This window comes from Macaca thibetana, chromosome 17 (assembly GCF_024542745.1).
Source record: "Macaca thibetana thibetana isolate TM-01 chromosome 17, ASM2454274v1, whole genome shotgun sequence".
Taxonomy (NCBI): Eukaryota; Metazoa; Chordata; class Mammalia; order Primates; family Cercopithecidae; genus Macaca; species Macaca thibetana.
Window position 1 is genome coordinate 11419289 of NC_065594.1, and position 23787 is coordinate 11443075.

Below are 23787 nucleotides of genomic sequence, written 5' to 3' on the forward strand. Positions count from 1 at the left end.
CATATAACTTAAATGTAATTTTATACAATATTTTAAGTAATTTTTGCATGAGACAGTTTAAACTGTGACCTGTCACATGAGGTCAGATGTGGAATTTTCTACTGGCCTCATGTTGGCATTCAAAAAGTTTCAGATTTGGGAGCATTTTGGATTTTCAGGTTAGGGATACTCAACCCATATATTATTAAGGATGTGTAGTCAAAATACCGTGTTCAAATGTCACTCAAAATAATTCTTCTGGATGTGGTTACCAATTTGATAGTTAGGTCAGATTCCTTTTTTTCCATTTGTTTTCAATTTTAGGATTTGTCTTTTTTTATTTAATTTTACATTTGAATAAATAAAACATGACATAGTTCATTCATCAGAACTACAAAAAGGTATACTTAGAGTTTTTATTCACCCACCTCTTGCTTTCTGTACGTAATCTTTTTTAGTGTTTTTTTTCCAAGATTCTTTTTAATAAAAATAAGCAAATATATACATATATATTCTCATTACCCTTTCTTACTCAAAAGGTACAGTATATACACCATTTTCCACTTTGTTTATTGGTTGTTGTTTACTTAAGAATTATTTGGAGATAACTCCTTAATGAGTATATAGAGATCTTCCTCATTCTTTTTTATGGTTACATAGTAGTTGATCATCTGGCTGTATCAGTGTATCCTAGTTTATTCAACCAATTTCCAACTAGTGGACTTATTGAAGATTTAATTAGGTACAAGTTACACACTGAGAATGAACAATATCTAAAGCTTAGCTTTTAAACCTTCAAAGAGTAAATTTTAAATTTTGCATTTGCATCAGAAATTAGCTAACACCTTTGAGTTATTATGGTTAACATCAGCTGACTAAATGTATACTGATTTCTGTTGTATGCTTGTACTGTGAGTTATTTGGTGCATAGTCACTATCAATTTGTGAATCAGCAATTTATTTTCATAGTTATCATTTATTGAACATCCATTCACTGAAAATTTGGAAGTCTGTAATTGTCTCAAATTTTTTGTGTAAGTACAGTAACATGGATATTCTCTTAGATTTTAACTAATATGTAATATAAAATAATTGTTTCCTAGGCACAATAAAAGATCGAAGATTGTTTATGCATCACGTTTCTTTAGAGCCGATTACCTGTGTACCCTTTTGGTAAGGCATGTTTAAATTTTTCTAAATCCTAATATAGTATGAGAAAAGTCTCATTTTTATAAATGAACATTTCTAAAAATAATGACACTAATATTAAGAAGTTAACATTTCCCTTTTTGAAAACCTGCATCAGGATGAAATAATTCTGTACTTTGGTAGTATTTTATAGTGCTGTTCATATCATTATTTTATTTTTTAATTTTATGGCAGCTTTTGTAAAAAGTAGACAGATTTTATTCTAATTTTATTGATGAATTACTAAGGTTGGAAGGAATTAAGGAAATTGCTCGAAGTCAATTAACAAAAAGATTGCAAATATTAAAAATATTCTTTTACCTCTCCTCTCTAAACCTTTCGAAAAGTACTAAGATAATTTTTTTAATGTGTAATTCCCAAGGACAATGACCAGAAGAAACAACAACAAAAGTTTGGAAACCAAAAACATGAAGGATTTAGTAAGCATGGGAAAGCTAAAACCTGACCCTAGAGCAAACAGAGATGCTTTCCCCTAAAAACCTGAGAAAGATTCAAATTGGCAGCAACATGTACTTCTGAAGGTGAAGTAGAATAGGAAGATTAGTTGAAATTCTTTTTAAGAAATGACTGTATTTCCTCCCCCACTGCAAATAGGCGGTTATCTTTCTTCCTCCAGGAAATCAGACATTTGTTTTTTCAAAAAGATGAATTGAGAGGATTCTGAACTGAAGGTGGGCTGGAGGGAGGAGACACAAGGCACAATTGAGGGAAAGATACTAAAATGAAACATCAGATACAAATCTGTATGTCAAGCAGTGAGACCTAGCTCCTTCCCACACTTGGTTCCCAAATGCTGGCAGGCAGGCCCTTTAGGCATGAGAATGGAAAATTTTTTTTTTCTGGGGAATATGCCTGACCCAATAGAAAAGACCAAAAAATACTGATAGTTGAGGATACTCAGATGAAATAGTATAGCCAGTCATCAGACCATGAAGCTAACTGTTGACATGCATAGAGCTTCCAGGAAGCTATTAAGTGCTTCACATTTAAATAAGAAAAGATAGTCAAAGATAACTAGTCATTGGAAGAAAGCTACTATGAAACATAGTCACCAAAGTACAAAATCCATAACAGAAAGGAACCTAGAGGAAATAGACTCTGAAAACTTCATAAAAACCTACTAATATTCTCAGGTAAGAAAAGAAAAAACAGCCATAAAATAATAACAAGTTGCTATAAAAAGCTCTTAGAAATTAAAAATATGATAGCACAAATTAATTAGTAGAAATAATGGAAGATAAGAATCATGAAAGTTCCCAGAATATAGAATAAAATGAAAAAAGGTATGAAAAGTTAATCCTGTGGGTCTATCATCTGAAAATACAGAGTTTGAGAAGGAAGGCGTAGAAGAGAAATTTTAAAAAGAAATTTTTTTTTTTTTTTTTTTTTTTTAGTAGAGACGGGGTTTCACCGTGTTAGCCAGGATGGTCTCGATCTCCTGACCTCGTGATCCACCCGTCTCGGCCTCCCAAAGTGCTGGGATTACAGGCTTGAGCCACCGCGCCCGGCCAACTTCCAGAATATAGATAGCTAAGTTTTCACTATTGGAAGTTTCTATTTAATCAGGCTACTGTGTAGCTTGCGGTCAAGTTCATCTTTGTACCAAGTGCTTCCAAACAGCCTTTTGGTCCCTCACTTTTAAGTATAAACAGACATCCAAAGATTATGAGACATCAGAAAAAGCAAAAATAAAATACCCAAAAACAAATTAATGAAAATAACTTAGAAGAAACATTATTCAAGGAGAAGAAAAGGTTTTTTAAAAACTTTAATTTGTGAACAGAATAAAAAGAGGTTTATATATATAGCTAAGAGTTTAGATGTGAATAAACAATAGGTACATAGAAAATAAGCAGATTTTAAAAATTACCTTGAGAAAGCAAAAGTTGTAAAGGATATATACTATTTATATACTACACATTAATACTACACATACTTTATACTGACTTAGCCATAATGTAAATGTTGAACATTGATAGTGAGAGGGGAAGCTGGCTGGCTTCTGGGTCAGGTGAGGACTTGGAGAACTTTTCTGTCTAGCTAAAGGATTGTGAATACACCAATCAGCGCTGTGTCTAGCTAAAGGTTTGTAAATGCGCCAAACAGCACTCTGTAAAAAACCACACCAGTCAGCCCTCTGTGTCTAGCTAAAGGTTTGTAAATGCACCAGTCAGCACTGTGTAAAACAGACCAATCAGCACTCTGTAGAATGGACCAATCAGCAGGACGTGGGCAGGGCCAAATAAGGGAATAAAAGCTGGCCACCCAAGCCAGCCCCAGCAACCCTCTCGGGTCCCCTTTCACGCTGTGGAAGCTTTGTTCTTTCTCTTGGCAATAAATCTTGCTGCTGCTCACTCTTTAGGTCCGCACTACCTTTATGAGCTGTAGCACTCACTGTGTAGGTCTGTGGCTTCATTCCTGAAGTCAAGCAAGACCACGAACCCACCAGAAAGAAGAAACTCCGGACACATCTGAACATCAGAAGGAACAAACTCCGGACACACCATCTTTAAGAACTGTAACACCCATCGTGAGGGTCTGTGGCTTCATTCTTGAAGTTAGTGAGACCAAGTGTTATGCCCAGACTGTTTGTTCCCCAAAGAAGACCACCAGAGTCCAGAGTCAAAGCCAAGCGGCAAGGATCTTTACTACAAGTTCGAACTTGGTCCCTCCTTTACACAGTATACAAGAGGGCCCCGAACAATGCGAGCGTTTGCTTTTTATAGCCCGAAAGTTGTAGGGGAACAAAGAAATTCTTTTGGCTCCTGCGCTTTCAGTAACCTTGAACGGCTGTCTCCTTATCGGAGACTTTCCAGGTGGTGTTTGTACTGAGCTCAGGGAGTTTGAGAGATATATGGTGGTGGGATGGGAGGATGGGATGTGTTTGTGCTAGGCTCAGGGAGTTTTGAGCCTGGGGCTGAGGAATGTGCCCAGCTCCTTTCATTCCCCCCTTCTTTTCAGGTATCTTTAGAGCCAATCTTGGGTCTTATAAGTCTGATTCTGTTTCAGCGTTTACAGGTTGGTATTGGGCTCTGAGGACCATGAGTTGTACGGTGTTAAATCTCTCCCTAACAAATTGTAAAATTCTGTTAACAGCACAAGGTCCTACGGTAAGCAGAAATAGTAGACTTAGCAGGGGTCCAAGGAAGGGGGCTAACAGAGAAAACATAGAGGAATTCCACCATTGGTCTGCAGCTGAAGCAAACTGCCGTGTTTTTACTTCAGTGCTTAACTTGCGTAACTGTTGGACCCGGTCCTCTACAAGTCCTGATTCATTTATGTAGAAACAACAGTCTTCTTTTAGAAATATACATGTACCACCTTTTTCTGCAGTGAGTAGGTCTAGGGCCCTCCGGTTTTGCAAGGTTACCTGAGCTAGGGACGTAAGCTGCCGCTGAAGGGAGGCAAGGGACTCAGCCGACTCCTCCATAGCAACGGCAAATTGTTGGTATAACTTGTTACTTTCTATGAGGGTGTGACCTAGGGCTCCCCCCGCCAGTCCGGCCGCAATGAAGGATGCGGTGAGGGAGATTCCTGCAATGAGGGGGAGAAATATGGCTCGTGCAGGTCTTGGTCTAGGGTCTGGGTGAATAACAGCACTAGTCCAGTTACCGGTATACCCTAGGAACTCGCCAGCAGTTAGTAGAGTCAACCGGGGAACTAATGTGACAGGGAGACATAGTAGGTTATTAACAGAAGGACTAGGTAGGTTCTTAGATAAGGTTCCATTACACCAGAAGAATATGCCTGATGGAGCCCTTAAGGTGATATTAGGGGGCGTTGCAGTGATGCTGCAGAGGCTGGAATTGGTTCCTGAGAAACAGTAGGGAAACTTCTCCTGACTGGGGTTTAGGTATAGGGGCACGTTCAGGATAGGAGCATACGAGAGGTTTCGGAGGTTGTTAGCTTGGGCAAAGGTAGAGGATCCCCATGGCAGAGGGACAGCTGTTAGCGGTGGACGCCCTAGAGTGGCCCACAGGAAGCAGCCAGACAGGCTATGAAGTCCTGTAAGGTTAGCAAGTTCTAGTCCTTCTTGTAATAACTTTAACCAGGAGAAAGGACGTAAGTCTTGTGTTAGTCTGTTTTCCTGTCGTTGGATATTCCCGTGGACCAGGGGCAGTACTTGCACTAGGCCTCGCTACAGATAGAGGTGACTGCTAGGCCATGTGGAGGAGGGGGAGTAGTATACAGCCCCATGTTGAGGTGTGGTCCAGCGGGAGTTCCAGGGGTCTCTAACTATCCATGTATATGGAAAGTCTCTATCCCGTCTACGATAGAAGGGCCATTTAGGGTCTAACTGTTTTCTCTCTCCCCAATAACGGGGTCTGTGGATGTTACAATAGTTATAAGGACAGCCAGCATTTTGGTGCCACCAATAGTGTTTACAATTGTATTTAGTCTGATCAAACTCAAAGCATATTATTGGTGTCATAGGTTTGGCTATTTGAAAACCAGTAAAATTTAGTAGAATTGGGCTGTTGCACCCTGAGGAAGGGCAATCAGCACTGGCCAATAATTTTCCGGGCTTATGAGGTTGCCCAGGGTGGGTTCGGTTTTCATAAAGCCAGAATCTCCAGACAAAGGGATTATGAGCTGGTTTTGTGATTTCTCCAGCGGCCACTAGGGCGACTAACGTTAGGGTTAGACTACCTAACTGCATGTTTGCAGTGAGCTATGCTGCCGGCGCAGGGTGAGTTTTAAGGGGTTGTTCCTAGCTCTGTCTACAGTCTACGTGTCCGATGCTTCAGCCGCCGCCGTGATTGGTCCCAGAAGATCAGAGGTTGGGTCCACTGGCTTGACGTGGGTGTAGTGGATCCACGATGCGATGCCTTCTACCTTCAGGGCGGTGGGTGTGGTTAGGAGTACCTGGAGTGGTCCTTTCCACCTGGGTTCTAGGGTCTCTTGTCGGTGTCGCTTGACCAGGACCCAGTCTCCCGGCTGGTACGGATGGGGTGTCGGCGGGGGACCGGTCTCATATAGTTCCTTCAGCTTGGGCCAGATTTCTTGATGAATTTTCTGCAAGGCTTGTAGGGAAAACAAGAGTTCAGAGACATTTTCTGTTTCGGACTTGAGCAGATCATCTTTTAGGCCGGGAACTAAGGGTGGGGGTCTGCCATACATAATTTCATAAGGAGTAAGGCCTAGTCTGTAAGGGGTGTTACGGGCCCGGAACAGAGCGTAGGGGAGAAGGACCACCCAATTAGCGCCAGTCTCCATAGTCAATTTAGTTAAGGTCTCTTTTAAGGTCCGATTCATTCTCTCTACCTGTCCTGAACTCTGGGGCCTGTAAGCGCAATGTAGTTTCCAATTTGCCCCAAGGATGGAAGCCAAATCCTGACTTACCTTAGCGACGAAGGCCGGCCCATTATCTGACCCTATCTGGACGGGGAAGCCATACCTGGGGAGGATATCTTCCAGGATTTTCTTTGCTAAACCTGAGCAGTCTCTTTCTTGGTGGGGAATGCTTCAGTCCACCCTGAAAAAGTATCTACAAAGACAAGTAAGTACCGATACCCGTATTTTCCTGGCTTTATCTCAGTAAAATCTACTTCCCAGTAGATACCGGGCCTGGTTCCCCTGAGCCTTGTTCCCGTTGCAGCCTGGGATTGGGGGTAGGCGTTGTTAAGCTGGCAGACTTTGCAACTTGTCACGATGTTGCTGGCCATCTCGGCTGTATGTCTGAATTTGAGCTTAGAGCGTCTGATCAGGTCTATCATCCGCCGAGCACCCAGGTGGGTGGTTCGGTGGATGTGTTCTAACATTTGTTGTCCTAATTTTTCTGGTAGGATGGTTTGGTCATTAGTATCAGTCCACCACCCATTCTGGATCTGTTTCAGGGGAAGCTTGTCAATCCACTGGAGATCTTGTTCTGAATAATCAGGGAAATATGGCAAGTCCCGGGGGCCCGGGTCAGGGAGCTGGAGTGCAAGGAGTTGGCTGGGAGCCTTTGCCACCTTTCTTGCAGTTTGGTCTGCCAGAAAGTTGCCTTGAGCAGTTGGAGTAGTTAGTTTCTGATGCCCTGGGCAATGCACAATGGCTAACTTTTCTGGCCTCCATAGGGCTGTTAGCAGGGCTAGGATTTCTTGCTTGTTTTTTATTTCTTTTCCTTCAGCCGTCAGTAACCCCCGCTCCCTGTAAATGGCCCCATGTATATGTGCTGTTGCAAAAGCATATCGGCTGTCTGTATATACCGTCAGCTTTTTCCCTGCCCCTAAGGTAAGAGCTTGGGTGAGCGCTATTAATTCGGCCTTCTGGGCCGATGTCCCCGGGGGCAGGGGTTCCGCCCAGATTACCTTAGTCTCTGAAGTCACTGCCGCTCCAGCGTACCTCTGGCCCTGATGCATGAAGCTGCTCCCATCAGTGAACCAGATGAGGTCGGCGTCAGGAAGTGGGCGATCCTGCAGGTCTTCTCGAACTCCGTGCACCTGAGCTAGTATCTCGGTGCAGTCATGGAGTGGGGCGTCCAGGTCCGGGTTGGGCAGTAGCGAGGCAGTCTCTTACCCAGTGGCCAGCCTCCTTGCAGTAGGCACATTGGTCTTTTTTCAGATTATCATGCCTGGGGGGGGCCGCCTAGGTTGGGTGTACTCTGGCTGTAGATGTTCTTTCTGTACTACTGCTGCCAGGACCTTGGTCATTTTTTTAGTGGCCTTAAATTGTCTTTTTTCTGGAGTATCTCTGTTATTATAAACCTGCTGGGCTATCTGAAGGAGGTTTTGAATCCGCTTTTCTTCCAAGTCTTTTGGTTTTTGGAGTTTTTTTTAATATCTGGGGCTGCCTGATTTATGAAAGACATTACAACAGCTGTCTGACTTTCTGGAGCCTCTGGATCTATGGGGGTGTACTGTCTAAAAGTTTCTATTAATTTTTTAAGTAGGTGGCTGGGCTCTCTGTCTTTTCTTGCCGAATAGAATATATTTTAGCCAAATTAGTGGGCTTGCAAGCAGCTGCCCGGAGACCTGCCATTAGAGTCTGGCGATAAAGGTGTAGCCGTCCCCTACCTTCTGCCGTGCTGTAGTCCTACGCCGGCCTGTATTCCCTCTCGCTCCTCCGTGGTAAACAAGATTCGGAGGAGCTGCTGACAATCATCTCAAATGGGCTGGTGGGTGAACATGACACTATCCAGTAAAGCCAGTAAATCTTTGGGGTTGTCTGAAAACCGAGCACTTTGAGCCTTTTAGTTATACAGATCACTGGTGGAGAATGGCCAGTACTGGAGCTTGGGGATTCCTGTGTCATCTGGGGGTTTTATTTCCCGAAGGGGTAAAGCCACCGTGGAGTCAGGTGGCTGGGGGGGGGGCCTAGTCCGTGAAGTGCGCCCTCGCGTCCGCCCCCCCCAGCCTTTTAAAGTTACTTTCCCTTTCAGCGAGCCCGCCTCCCCTCCGCCTGCTCCCTCCCTCTATCTCTCTCTCTAATCTTTTCGTTTCTGTCTAAATCTTTGATTGACATATTACAGGGTCTTTTCTTTAAGTTTCTATCTCATTCGCGCGCGCTTTCTCTCTGTCTCTCTGTCATCCCGTGTCCTTTCTCCTTTATACTCAGTCTTTTTCTCTGACTCTCCACGTCTGCCGTTTTCTCCCCTTTCTCTTTCCGATTTCCCTTCTCACTTTCTCCCTTTCCCATCTCTATGGTCTCTCTCTCACTTATTTTCTCTTCTCCCCAGTCTCACTTTCTATGTCTCTTTTTGTAAAGGAATGTGGGTTAGAATTAGGTTGTGGGTTGGAATCCCTGTAAAGGAAATCCGCGCTGGAAGCCGGGAGCCCGGGGACCGGGGCCGCGAGCGCGCGCCGGAAGCCGGGAGCCCGGGGACCGGGGCCGCGAGCGCGCGCCGGAAGCCGGGAGCCCGGGGACCGGGGCCGCGAGCGCGCGCCGGAAGCCGGGAGCCCGGGGACCGGGGCCGCGAGCGCGCGCCGGAAGCCGGGAGCCCGGGGACCGGGGCAATTCAGACAGCGAGCGCGCACCCGGGGACCGGGGCAATTCAGACAGCGGGCGCGCACCCGGGGACCGGGGCAATTCAGACAGCGGGCGCGCACCCGGGGACCGGGGCAATTCAGACAGCGGGCGCGCACCCGGGGACCGGGGCAATTCAGACAGCGGGCGCGCACCCGGGGACCGGGGCAATTCAGACAGCGGGCGCGCACCCGGGGACCGGGGCAATTCAGACAGCGGGCGCGCACCCGGGGACCGGGGTCAGATTCAGACAGCAGGCGCGCACCCGGGGACCGGGGTCAGATTCAGACTGTTGCCCGGATCGCGAACCTGCTCCGGCAACTCAGATCGCAATTTAAATCAGAAGAGAGCCAGGGGACGTCTCCCACCGGTCTCCACTGGCTGTCCTATAGCGCGTCCGCCAGGACTGTGCCAGCCTCAGTTTCAGACCTCGCGAGTCAGAGATTCAGATTCAGAACAGACACACAGACACAGACAGACAAACGGAGACGAGCCAGCTCACCTATCAGTAGATCGATCCTAGCAGATCCGTTGACCAGGGGTCTGGTGGGCTTGGGGAATCCCGGACGGGCCCCCAGATGTTATGCCCAGACTGTTTGTTCCCCAAAGAAGACCACCAGAGTCCAGAGTCAAAGCCAAGCGGCAAGGATCTTTACTACAAGTTCGAACTTGGTCCCTCCTTTACACAGTATACAAGAGGGCCCCGAACAATGCGAGCGTTTGCTTTTTATAGCCCGAAAGTTGTAGGGGAACAAAGAAATTCTTTTGGCTCCTGCGCTTTCAGTAACCTTGAACGGCTGTCTCCTTATCGGAGACTTTCCAGGTGGTGTTTGTACTGAGCTCAGGGAGTTTGAGAGATATATGGTGGTGGGATGGGAGGATGGGATGTGTTTGTGCTAGGCTCAGGGAGTTTTGAGCCCGGGGCTGAGGAATGTGCCCAGCTCCTTTCACAAGAACCCACCGGAAGGAGCCAATTCCAGACACAATAGAATCAAATACGTAATTTAGGAAGATGAAAGGCAAGAGTGCGTGTGTGGAGTAAAGTAGAAGTTGTGTTGACAGAGCTAAATCTTCATTTTCTATAGGGGTACTTCAAGGGAAAAAGTCAAGAAGAAACATCAGACATGTAAATATAAAATCATCTAAAATTGTTTAAAGTAGTTGCAAAATTTTTTCTAGCTGATAATTTTTAAGCCTAAAAATATTGAAATTATTTTAATGTTACCGTTTATTTTATTTTATTTATTTTATTTTTTTGATACGGAGTCTCACTCTCTTGCCCAGGCTGGAGTGCAGTGGCATGATCTTGGCTCACTGCAGCCACCGCCTCCCAGGTTCATGGCGACTCTCCTGCCTCAGCCTCCCAAGTAGCTGGGATTACATGCGCGTGCCACCACGCCTGGCTAATTTTTTGTATTTTTAGTAGAGACGGGGTTTCACCGTGTTATCCAGGATGGTCTCAATCTCCTGGTCTCAATCTCCTGACCTCATGATCCGCCCACCTTGGCCTCCCAAGGTGCTGGGATTACAGACATGAGCCACTGCACCAGGCCTAATGTTACCTTTTCAAAAACACCTGCTTGTGGAGTTGTTGAAGTCACTGAGTTGTATTTCTGGAATGTGTTTTTTAGCAGGCTGCACATACATATGTAGAAAGCCAGGTGATTTTTTTTTTCATTTCTTTTTTATCAAACAGTTGTATTAAATAAGAAAGGAAATACCTAGTTATTTACCTGTATATTAGCCTAATTTATGTGTAAAATGGGAGAATAGTTTGATGTATTTAGCAAACATTTGTTAAAGTACCTGCTCAAACTACCTAGTATATACTATAGTGATGGATATAAAGATAAATAAGTCTAACTCAGATTGCTAGCCTGGGAACCAGACATGAAAGCAAGAATTATAATGTAATATAAATTCTAAAATAGATGTAAAAAAGTGATGTAAGAACATAGAAAAATTGTCAGCTAATTACATGACAGAAAGCTCAATGGGAAAAGTACTTCAGACAGAATGTAAAGAATGCTTGGTTAAAGAGGGCATTCCAAATCTTGGAATTTGGTTGGGGGACAGAGGGAAACAAAAAGAAATGGGGAGGTTAGGACCAAGTAGGAAGCTTCCTGTATGTCATTTCTGATAAGTTGAAACCTAGATAGGTGATAGGCTGTCTTTGGAAGTTTCTGACAAGAGGAACAAAATAAGATTGGTGTTTTAGAAGTAGACCAAAGCAAAACTGTTGCAAGGAGATTAGTAAGGAAGTACAGGTCTTAACCTAGCAAAGGAGGTAGAGTAGAGGGTAGAGAATGATTAAGAGATAAATTCAGTAGATTTGGCCAGATAGTGATAAGTTGAGACTGGCAAATTATTTCCAATTACATTTAAATAGACATCTTGAGCATAACCTACAAGGCAAACTCCTTATACTAAAAATATTCTGAATATTTAAAAAGAAAGGATTAAAAGAGAACAATCAGTACAAGTTTGGGGATAGAAGGTTTATTCACTCTTGTGCATTAGATCTCACCTAGATCACCTGTTTGAAGAAATCAGTCCAATTGTCTTCTCTCTCTCCTGCATCATTGATTTTTTCCTAATAGATTGTTCTCATCACCCTAAGCAGTTGTTGTACATCTCACCTCTTAAAAAGAAGAGCCTTGCTAAACTAATCTCACCAGTCCATTTTCTTGCTTCTCTTAAAGCCCAACTCATTAGAATTGACCCTACTCTTTTCACTTCTTCTCTTTGAGTACTCTCCTGAACCCACTCCAGTCAGTCCTTTCAGTGGAACTGGTCCCCCTGCTTACCTCCCTACTCCTCAATATACAATGGATTCTCATCAAAGAAGCCAGGGGATCCTTTTAAACATAAGACAGATTATGTCATTTCTTTTTTTTTTTTTTTTTTTTTTTTTTTTTTTTTGAGATGGAGTCTGGCTCTGTCGCCCAGGCTGGAGTGTAGTGGCCGGATCTCAGCTTACTGCAAGCTCCGCCTCCCGGGTTTACGCCATTCTCCCGCCTCAGCCTCCCGAGTAGCTGGGACTACAGGCGCCCGCCACCTCGCCCCGCTAGTTTTTTTGTATTTTTTAGCAGAGACGGGGTTTCACCGTGTTCGCCAGGATGGTCTCGATCTCCTGACCTCGTGATCCGACTGTCTCGGCCTCCCAAAGTGCTGGGATTACAGGCTTGAGCCACCGCGCCCGGCCTATGTCATTTCTTTACTCAGAACTATTCCATGGTGTGCCATCTCAGAGTAGAGACTAAAAGCCCTTGTCATGGTGTGCAGATTCTTGATGATCTGGCTGCTTTGCTATTTTTCCAGTATCACCTTCTAATGTTCCCCTTGTTTTCCTTGCTCCAGGAACACTTATGTCTAGGCCAATTGACATATTTGTCTGTTTTCTTCCATTGAAATGTACATGCAAAAACAAAATTTTGTTAACTGTGTTCCTCAGCAAAACAATGTCTGGCACCTGGTAGGAATTCATTAAATAGTTGATGGATAGATGAATGGATAACTAAAGGAATAACTTCAAGTTCCAGGTGTTCAGGGTTTGGTAAAAGGAAATCTGGGGTTTTCAGCAAGATGTCAAGTATTAAGAAGAGCATGTATGCTGAGAAAGGTGATTACTTTTGGACATATTGAGTTTGAAATGAGTATGAAACATCAAGGTACAGATGTCTGATGCTATACGTAGTGTAAAATGTAGGAACAACCCTAGGGGAAAGTCGAGCATGAGGATAAAGGATATTTTCATTGTTAGGTGATAATTTAAGCAATGGAAATGACTCACATTAGTGAGGGAAAGTGTCTAAGGAAGACATCCAACTTTGGAGACTTTTTTTAGGAATCAGGAAGAGGTAAGACCAGTAAAAGATGAAAGAGGTACAGTGATGGTGAGAAATTTAAAAGAAGGAAAATGTAAACCGTTATAGCTGTCAGGAAAGTTGAGTAGAGTGAGTTTGTATGTATCTCATGTGCATCTGGGAGGTCATTAACAACTTTATTGAGAACAGTTTCTGTAGAGTAGTGGGAGAAATGAGAGTTTATTGAGTAGAAATTGAGGAAGTGAAAATAGCTACATTACCTATTGAAGAAGGTTGACTGTGGAGTATAGGTAACAGTGAGTATTAGCTTGAGGCAGAGATAAAGGCGAGTGAGAAAATAAGAGTTTTAAAGGTAGGCAAGACTTTTGGGCTAAATGAAAAGGACACTTTTAAAAAGGTATACATAGGTAGAAGAGAGAAAAGAGAGTGAGGCAGGATAATTGAAAGAGGGGGTCTCCTGTGGAGACTGAGGTATTAGGCGGGGTAGAGAGTTCAGGTGAAGATGTGAAGGTGAGAGAAGAGGATGGGTAGACATTTCCCTGGTGAAGGAGGTAAGCAGTACTATGATGGAATTGGAGGGGACACACTGAGAGGGTCCACAGTTCACAGACTCTCTTCTATTATGTGTTATGTGAGGTAGATTGTAAAGTCAAAGGCTAGGAATGAGTGTGTGAGAAACGGTTATAGCCTTGAAAAGTGGTATTGTTTTGGAATGGCAACCATGATGAATGCAAAACAGTTACCAGAATAGGATCACCATGTAGCAAATGAGGGTCCGCAGAAAAGGCATATTCCTAAATATTTGTATGTGTACTAGTCAATAAACTTAAATATTTTCTCCCCATTGAAGCACAACTAAGGAACGTCAAGAGATACAGAATCCAAATTTTACTGGACCTGGTCAAGAATTTCTGTCTAAATCTCATTTGTATGAACATCTGACTTTGGAAAAATCTTCAAGCAATTTAGCAGTTTCAGGACATCCATTTTATCAAGTTTCTGCTACAAGAAATGAAAAAATGAGACACTTGATTACTACAGGCAAACCAACCAAAGTCTTTATTCCACCTTTTAAAACTAAATCACATTTTCACAGAGATGAACAGTGTGTTAGGAATATTAACTTGGAGGAAAACAAACAAAAACAAAACATTGATGGACATGGCTCTGGTGATAGTAAAAATAAGATTAATGACAATGAGATTCATCAGTTTAACAAAAACAACTCCAATCAAGCAGCAACTGTAATTTTCACAAAGTGTGAAGAAGAACCTTTAGGTATTGTATGACAATTTGTGTGATGAATTTTTGCCTTTCAGTTAGATATTTCCCTTATTAAATAATGTCCTGATGGTTTTCCATCTTTGGTGGTGATAATTTTAAAACTCTTTTTAATGCTTTAGATTTTCTAAATCCAAAGATTAGGTTTAAATTATTCTAATGTTTCTCTCAAAGATAACTACTTGTGGACTTGTTAAAAAAAATTAGACATACAATCTAGGACTGCTGTTACTGGAATATATTTTCTATCATACTACTAATTTTCTTTTAAAAATGAGATAAAAATAGGGCCAGGATGCCTATAATCCCAGCATTTTGGGAGACCAAGGCAGGTGGATCACCTGAGGTCAGGAGTTCAAGGCCAGCCTGGCCAACATGGTGAAACCCCGTCTCTACTAAAAATACAAAAAAAAAAAAATCAGCTGGCATGGTGGCGGGCACCTGTAATCCCAGCTACTTGGGAGGGTGACACAGGAGAATCCCTTGAACTCGGGAGGCAGAGGTTGCAGTGTGCCGAGATCGTGGCATTGTACTCCAGACTAGGCAACAAGTGAAAAACTCCGTCTCAAAAAGAGATAAAAATAGTAAAGATATTTATGTTTATACAGCTTTACAAGTTGAAACATCCTTTCATTTATGAAGAATTAAAAGGGTTACCCTTTTTAGAGAAAAGGAGAGCATGTAAACTTCAAGGAAATTGATATGTATAATTTTATAAAGCTAGGAGTTGTGCTTTTTTTTTCTTTTTTTTTTTTTTTTTTTTTTTTTTTTTGAGACGGAGTCTCGCTCTGTCACCCAGGCTGGAGTGCTGTGGCCGGATCTCAGCTTTTTGCTCTTGTTGCCCAGGCTGGAGTGCAGTGGTCGACCTCAGCTCACTGCAACCTCCACCTCCCGGATTCAAGTGATTCTCCTGCCTCAGCCTCCCGAGTAGCTGGGATTACAGGCATGTGCCGCCACACCCGGCAACTTGTGTATTTTTTTTTTTTTTTAAGTAGGGACGGGATTTCTCCATTTTGGTCAGGCTGGTCTTGACCTCCCGACTTCAGGTGATCTGCCCGCCTCAGCCTCCCAAAGTGCTGGAATTACAGGCCTGAGCCACTGTGCCCTGCCAGGGGTTATGCTTTTTAAGTTTCAATTTTATTTTTGCTAAGTATGTATTCTTTAATAGATTTAATTACAAGTCTTCAGAATGCCAGAGATATACAGGATATGCGAATTAAGAAGAAACAAAGGCAATGCATCTTTCCACAACCAGGCAGTCTGTATCTTGCAAAAACATCCACTCTGCCTCGAATCTCTCTGAAAGCAGCAGTAGGAGGCCAAGTTCCCTCTGCCTGTTCTCATAAACAGGTATGTGTTTGTCTACAATACTGATGGCTTTTATGACAGAGTGTAATTTTGTTTCATTAACTAGTATCTACAAATGGCTTTGTTTAAAGAATGAACACATTAGTGCAGGAATGGATGAATGAAATCATCATATTTCCTAATTAGCCTACAGTGGCAGCCTCTGGCCCCTTGCTAGGCCTTCCTCATCCTACTAAAGTGATCTGTGCTTCCAAATTACTATTTCTTTTCCCCCTTCAAATCTTACTTTATCATTGTAAATGCTTTCAGCTAGGTGTTAGAGAAAAGTAGTTTTAGTGATATTCAAATATGAATAACTGATAGCCCTGAACCTTCTATGAGCTATTTATATTTTCAAAAGAGGATTCTCCTTAAGCCAGTACTATCTAGTAGAATTTTAGGCAGTGGAGAGGTGAAAATAATATTGATGACATTAATGGCTAACTTTGAGCATTTTCTAGGTGTGAGGTGCTCTTCTAAGCACTTCACACGCATTAAGTATATCTTGCTTAATCCTTATAGTCACCTTGAAAGAAAGACACTGTTATTTTGTTTCCATTTTGCAAATAAGAGAACTGAAGCATAGAGAGGGTTAAATAACTGCCCCAGAGTCACTTAACTAGTAAGGGGAAGAGCTATGATTCCAAAGCAAAGAGTCTGACTCCAGAGTCAAACTCTGAACAAACAAAAAGACACTTTGGTTTAGATATCCTGGGGTGAAAGGAAGCAGTTTGAAAGTAAGCCTTGCCTGTGTACAAATCTGATCACCTGAGGTCACATTCCCTAAAATACTTACACTTTTCCCTTTTGTTTCCCATCTAAGTTTTTGAACTTAAGAGATTTTGTAAAACATTACGTTTTTTTATCCTCACAGTACCTTCCTATGGCAGATTTAACAGGAGGTGTAAACACAGGGGGTGGAAAAGGTACAGCAGACTGTGGAATGTATGGATCATTTATATTACGTTAAAATTTTTAGTTTCTAGTAAGTAAAATGTTTTCGTAGTGAATATTCTAGTAGTTAATGAAAATTTTTGGTAAATTCAGTTTTGGTTTGTTATAATTGTTTTTATTGCTTGATACATGTTTATTTTAAATTATTTTTCATTTTGTGTGTGTGTTTGTGTAGCTGTATATGTATGGCGTTTCTAAACATTGCATAAAAATTAACAGCAAAAATGCAGAGTCTTTTCAGTTTTACACTCAAGATTATTTTGGTAAGGAAAGTTTATGGGCTGGAAAAGGAATACAGTTGGCTGATGGTGGATGGCTCATACCCTCCAATGATGGAAAGGCTGGAAAAGAAGAATTTTATAGGTACTCTATGCAAAAAGATTGTGTGTTAACTTTTATGTATTCCCTCATCCCTCTTGCTTCTCTTAACTGTCTATCGAACTAAAAAGTTGGCTAGAAATCGAATTTTTATGCATTTAATCATTTTAAGTGCATTACGGTTAAGCATTCTGTTGAAGTCTTTTGAAAAGTGCCGTTTGTCCTGGGGTTTAATGAACTGGATTGGCTTGATTTGGGACATTTTTCTTATGCATTTATAAATAAAGGCCAATTTATAAAGTTAAATTTGGCCGGGTGCAGTGGCTTACGCCTGTAATCCCAGCACTTTGGGAGGCCGAGGCAGGTGGATCACCTGAGGTCAGCAGTTTGAGACCAGCCTGGCCAACATGGCGAAATCCCATGTCTACTAAAAGTACAAAAATTATCTGGGCATGGTGGCAGGCACCTGTAATCCCGGCTACTCAGGAGGCTGAGGCAGGAGAATCACTTGAACCCGGGAGGCAGAGGTTGCAGTGACCCAAGATCATGCCACCACACTCCAGCCTGGGTGATAAGAGTGAGACTCCATCTCAAAAAAAAAAAAAAAAAAAAAGTTAAATTTGAGGGCCAGGCATGGTGGCTCATGCCTGTAATCTCCGCACTTTGGGAGACTGAGGTGGGCAGATCTCTTGAGCACAGGAGTTTGAGACCAGCCTGGGCAACATGGTGAAAACCCACCTCTACAACCAAATTAAAAAATTTGCCTACCCAGGCATGCTGGCTCACGCCTATAGTCCCAACACTTCGGGAGGCCAAGATGGGCTGATTACCTGAGGGTCAGGAGTTTGAGACCAGCCTGGCCAACATGGTGAAACCCCAGCTCTACTAAAAATACAAAAATTAGCCGGGTGTGGTGAGGCACGCCCGTAATCCCAGCTACTTGGGAGGCTGAGGCAGGAGAATCATTTGAGCCCAGTAGGTGGAGGTTGCAGTGAGCCAAGACCACTCCACTGTACTCCAGCCTGGGCAACAGAGCAAGACTCTGTCTCAGACAAAAAAAAAAAAAAAATTGCCCCACATGTACTTGTAGTGCCAGCTACTTGGAAGGCTGACTGAGGTGGATGGCTTGAGCCTGGGAGGCAGAGGTTGTGGCGAGCTGAAGTTGGGCCATTGCACTCCAGCCTGGGTGACAAAGCAAGACCCTGTTCCAAAAAAGGCCAGGTGTGGTGACTCACACCTATAATCCCACTTTGGGAGATTGAGATGGGCAGATCACCTGAGGTCAGGTGTTTGAAACCAGCCTGGCCAACATGGCAAAACCCTGTCTCTACTAAAAATACAAAAATTAGCTGGGCGTGGTGGCATGTGCCTGTAATCCCACCTACTCGGGAGGCTGAGGCAGGAGAATCGTTTGAACCCAGGAGGCAGAGGTTGCAGTGAGCTGAAATCGCACCACTGCACTGCAGCCTGGGTGACAGAGTAAGACTCTGTCTCAAGAAAAAAATAAAAATAAAGGAAGTTAAATTCAAAATGGCCTTATGATAGATTCCTCCCCCGACACCCACTTACTTCATGTTTTCTTTCATTGTGTATTTTAGTAGATACAAAATATAAATAAACACTAAAAGTTAAACAAATACTTGAATATCAATAATTCTAAATAACTAGAAAATCTCAGAGCCCTAAAACAGCAACAATTTAGAAACTGCATAACCTCTTTTTATTGTAATTTTTACAGAAACATAATTTAAAGCTTTTTGTTATCAGAGATATATTACATTATGCCAGTGGCAAAAGATGGGATTTATTTCCTCAGCATCCTTATTTTTAAATTTCTGTACATTTTTCCAAAATTTATAGTTTTGGAAAAGTGGTAAAACTTTTTTTCCTGAATTTTGTTTTAACTTTCAAAAACAAATATTGTTTACGTCTTGCGTATCTTATATAACAAACATCTGCTTATAGATTCCAGTAAGAAAAGTAGGTTAAACAGTTGCATTATTTTCTCATACTAAATAGACTGCATAAGGTAAAAGTTAATGATTGCCCTGTAGTCAAGTGGGAATGTGGAAGCTCTCGTTAGTTTTTTCTGATAATTCAGCAAATCTCTACTGAACGCCTGCTATGTGTCAGGTACTATTCTGGGTACTAGGGATAATAAAGCAAAACAAAAAAGTCCCTGTCCTGATGAGTCATACATTCTAGTGGGCGTGGAAGGCATAGAAAATGTTGAAAAGTAAGTGAATTGTACAGTATGTTAGAAGAAGATACATACTATAAAGATAGATAAAGCTGGAAAGGTGTCAGAGAAAGTTGGGCAAGGAGATGCGATGTTTAGTCTAATAAGTAATTAGGAAGGCTTCACTGAGTCAGCTACATTTGATAAATGACCTAAAGTAAAAGGAGGGAGCATAGGACTATCCTAGCGAAAGACCCCTAGTCTCTAAAAGGGGAGCGTGCTTGAAGTATTTGAGGAACAGGAAGTTAGTGCAGCTGGAGTAGAGTGGATAGGAGAAGAGTAGTCGTAGATGAGATACAAAGGGAGGACCTCATAGACCTTTATAAGAACCTTACCTTTTACTCTGCATGATTTTTACTGAATAAACTACTGGAAGGCTTAAAGCAAAGGGTGACATGATCTGACTTTTTTTTTTTTTTTTTTTTTTTGAGACAGTCTCACTCCGTTGCTCAGGCTGGAGTGCAGTGGCGCAATCTCAGCTCACTGCAGCCTCCACCTCCCTGGTTCAAGCGATTCTCCTGCCTCAGCCTCCCGAGTCACTGGGACTACAGGTGTGCACCACCATGCCCAGCTGATTTTTATATTTTTAGTAGAGACGGGGTTTCACCAAGTTGGTCTCAAACTCCTGACCTCAGGATCCACCCTCCTTGGCCTCCTAAAGTGCTGGAATTATAGGTGTGAGCCACCATGCCCACCCTGATCTAACTTATTTTTGAAAAAATAATTCTAGCTATTTGTTGAGGAGAGGAGCAAGGATGGACGCAGAGAGACCACTTAAGCTATTGCAGAAATACATGTGAGAGGTGGTTGCTTGGACCAGGGAAGTGGCAGTGGAATTGGTGGAAAGCAGTTGGACTCTGGGGTGTTTTGAAAGTGGCACCATTAGGAGTTTCTCAAGGATTAGATATAAAATGTGAAAGAGGAGGAGAATAAAAATGGCTGTAAAGATTTTGGCCTTAGCAACTGGATGGATAGAGTTACTGTGTAACTACCAGAATTGAGAAGACCAAAGATGGAGGGAAATGGAGAGTTTGGTTTTGGACGTTTGAAGCTTGAAATGTAATGGTAGACAGCCAAGTAGAGGTGTTAGGTAGGCAGTTGGATATGCAAGTCTATACACAGGTAAAGTATAGGCCAAAGAAATCAGTTCACAAGTCATCGGCATATAGATGACTTGAAGGCCATGGAAAGGAGACTGAGAAAGAGCAACCAGAAAGTTAGGAATAAATGCAGAATGGGGTGTTGCATGCCAAGTGAAGATGGAATTTCAGGGAATAGAAAATGACCAGCTGTGGAAGCTGCTTCTAATAGGTAAAGTAAGATGAGGACTGAGATTGGCCACTGGATTTAGCACTGCAGAAGACATTACTAACATTAATAAAAATAGCTCAATAGGTTGGTGGAGTGATATCCTGATTAGAATGCAGTTAAAGAGCAGTTGAAGAGCAGGAGTTGGAGACACAGAATAGAGTCAGTTCTTTTGGGAGTTGCCAGAAAGAAGCAGAGAGAGGGACATTGCTTGGAGAGGAAGTAGGATCAAAGAGTCTTGGTTTTGGCTTGTTTCAAGGTAGAAAAAAACCGTATCTTATGCTGATTCACATCGTTCAGTAGAGAAGGAAAAAATTGATGATGCAGGAGAGAGAGGAGGCATTTCCTGATCGTTGGCCTTGTAGGCAGCAGGGGGTATAGGAGCTAGTGTACAAATGGTAGAAGAGGGCAAAGTGTAAGGATGCAGATGCTTGGAAGAGGGCAAAGTATAGGGATACAGATGCTGTGAGTGGATAGATATGAGGGTGGGAGCTTATGAAAGTTCTCTTTTGATTACTTCTGTTGTCCTAGTGCTAAGAGTATGAATGAGAAAGGAGGAGTTAGAGATTTGAGAACAGAGGGGACAGGATCAAGGAGAGCACCAAAACTAAGAAAGGCAGTTCTCAGGTGTGATTTCTAAAAACAATCTCTTTCATAAGAAAAATAATGTAAAATGTAATTACTTAAAATCAAGGATCTCATTTTTCAGAAACAAATATGAGTTGAAATCGTTCTGTTGACTCTTAAGTGGAATTTTTTATTTTGTTTTAATATTTTGAGATAGAGTCTCACTCTGTTGTCCAGGCTAGAGTGCAGTGGCACTATCATGGCTCACTGCAGCCTCAATCTCCTGGGCTCAAGCAATCCTCCCACCACGGCCTCCCAAGTAGCTGGGACCACAAATGTGAGCTCCCACACTTGGCTAACTTTTTTTATTTTTTGTAGAGATGTGGGGGTCTCACTGTGTTGCCTAGGCTGGTCTCAAACTCCTGGCCTCAAGCAATCTTCCTGCCTCAGCCTCCCAAAATGCTGGGAGTATAGGTATGAGCCACCATACTCAGCAAGTGAAGTTTTTATCGGTATGATATTTTGATACATGTCAAATAATTTTCTGAAATTATATTACTTGTAGATCATATGAACTCATAAAAACTTACTGAATGATCTTGAACAATGTAGTTTTTGTACAGAGAATAGTCGTAGTTGTTGAATTCAGTATCATCCTATGTGGTTTTTATGATAATATTCTACCTTTATTTGTTCAGGGCTCTGTGTGACACTCCAGGTGTGGATCCAAAACTTATTTCTAGAATTTGGGTTTATAATCACTATAGATGGATCATATGGAAACTGGCAGCTATGGAATGTGCCTTTCCTAAGGAATTTGCTAATAGATGCCTAAGCCCAGAAAGGGTGCTTCTTCAACTAAAATACAGGCAAGTTTAAAGCATGGCCTTATGTAATCATGTACTGCAGTATGGTAAGGTTTCTGTGTAATCTGTGACTTCCATGTCAAAATGTTGCACAAGCCAGTTGTCAGTGACAGTTGCCATCCCACACTGCTGTTCTCTTGTCATCCCTAGCCCCCATTTAAGAGAGATCACACATTCATGCATTGCTTGCTTCCCTCTTTCCCCACCTGCTCCTTATCCTCTTGATGTATGAGAAGACTATGAGTTATTAATTTGATCCACTATTTGGGGATTGCTAATAAAGCATTTTTGCATTTTATTTTTTGCTTTTTAAAAAGAGTTCGTATTTTAACAATATGAAACAATATATGGCTAGTTACAAAATTTTAAATTCTCAGTATTTCTTAGATAAATTCAGTTTTTATTCTCAATTATTCAGTGACTTGTTTAAACAATGGCATTCTAGAGTCACACTTCCTAAAATATGCATTTTTGTGTTTACTTTTAGATATGATATGGAAATTGATAGAAGCAGAAGATCGGCTATAAAAAAGATAATGGAAAGGGATGACACAGCTGCAAAAACACTTGTTCTCTGTGTTTCTGACATAATTTCATTGAGCGCAAATATATCTGAAACTTCTAGCAATAAAACTAGTAGTGCAGATACCCAAAAAGTAGCCATTATTGAACTTACAGATGGATGGTATGCTGTTAAAGCCCAGTTAGATCCTCCCCTCTTAGCTATCTTAAAGAATGGCAGACTGACAGTTGGTCAGAAGATTATTCTTCATGGAGCAGAACTGGTGGGCTCTCCTGATGCCTGTACACCTCTTGAAGCCCCAGAATCTCTTATGTTAAAGGTAAATTAATTTGCATTCTTGGTAAAAATCAGTCACTGATTCAGTTAAATTCTAGAGGTTTTACATTCAAATTTTAAATACTTATTAAGGATGCTCAATTTCTTAAATATACTGATCATTTTAGTATAAAAAGCATATTCTTCAGACAGTTAAAGTTTTTGTGCAGTTTTTGGGAGGGCCAGAGATCTTTCTTGAGAAATAATACATTTCCAATTAAAAAGCAAAAGTAAATTTGCACCATTTGATTTTGGTATCTGTAACTTGCTGCCCTCTTGTTCTCATAGCTTTGCTTTGATCAGATCCCTATTCCACTCTGGATTAGAGAATTATATTTTAGTACTTCTCAAATATGTAATAAATACACTTTTCATCTCTGTAGATTTTAAACTACATAACAGGACTTTGTCATATTGAATGGTCTGCAGTATTGCTATCTGAAATTACTGATAATATTGTACATTCAGATTCACTTAAGAGGTAACCTTGCAGAGAATTTACTTCTCTGGTATTCTGGATCACTCTAAAGAGAACATTTTATAAATTAAACATTTTTAAGGTAAAGATGTATTTTGTTTGGCATTAGTTCCATGTTGGATTGATTGCTTTTTACTGAAAGCATTCCATTAAGCTGAAACAGTCTTTTGTTTTATGTTGCTTAGAATATCAAGCTTGCAGTGGCTTTCATTTTCTTGCTTTTTGTTTGTTTTGTTTTGTTTTTCATCAAATCAATGCATGTGCATAATTTGGAAACTCAACTTTAATATAAGACATATGACCAAAAAAAGCAGTTGCTAGCACAACCCTCCCCACCCTCATTCATGGTCCCCAGAGGCAATCATTTCCAGTCCCTTTGACTATTTTTTAGCTTGTTCTGCTGTCTTCTTTCTCTCTTTAGTTTACAGAGCAACTGTTAACTTCCTGCTATGGAAAATGAGGATTTCAGTCTCTTACTCCAACACTGCTACATACTTCTCTACCTTCTTCCCCATCTTCCCTCTACTAATACAGCATGATTTTTAGTGAAATCTGTATTCAGTGTTTACATTACAATGACTAAAAAATATTTTTTGCAATTTAATACCTAATATACTATGATCACATTT

At 41.7% G+C, this 23787-nt stretch overlaps 1 protein-coding gene across 1 annotated transcript in view; it reads left to right on the forward strand.

The window, feature by feature from the left end:
* Positions 1-23787, forward strand: part of BRCA2 (BRCA2 DNA repair associated) — a 98015-nt gene that overhangs the window by 32222 nt on the left and 42006 nt on the right. The window contains exons 13-18 of the mRNA XM_050766802.1: positions 1083-1152; positions 13813-14240; positions 15412-15593; positions 16720-16907; positions 21675-21845; positions 22330-22684. Coding sequence (XP_050622759.1) covers positions 1083-1152; positions 13813-14240; positions 15412-15593; positions 16720-16907; positions 21675-21845; positions 22330-22684 — 1394 coding nt within the window. The remainder of the gene's footprint in view (positions 1-1082; positions 1153-13812; positions 14241-15411; positions 15594-16719; positions 16908-21674; positions 21846-22329; positions 22685-23787) is intronic.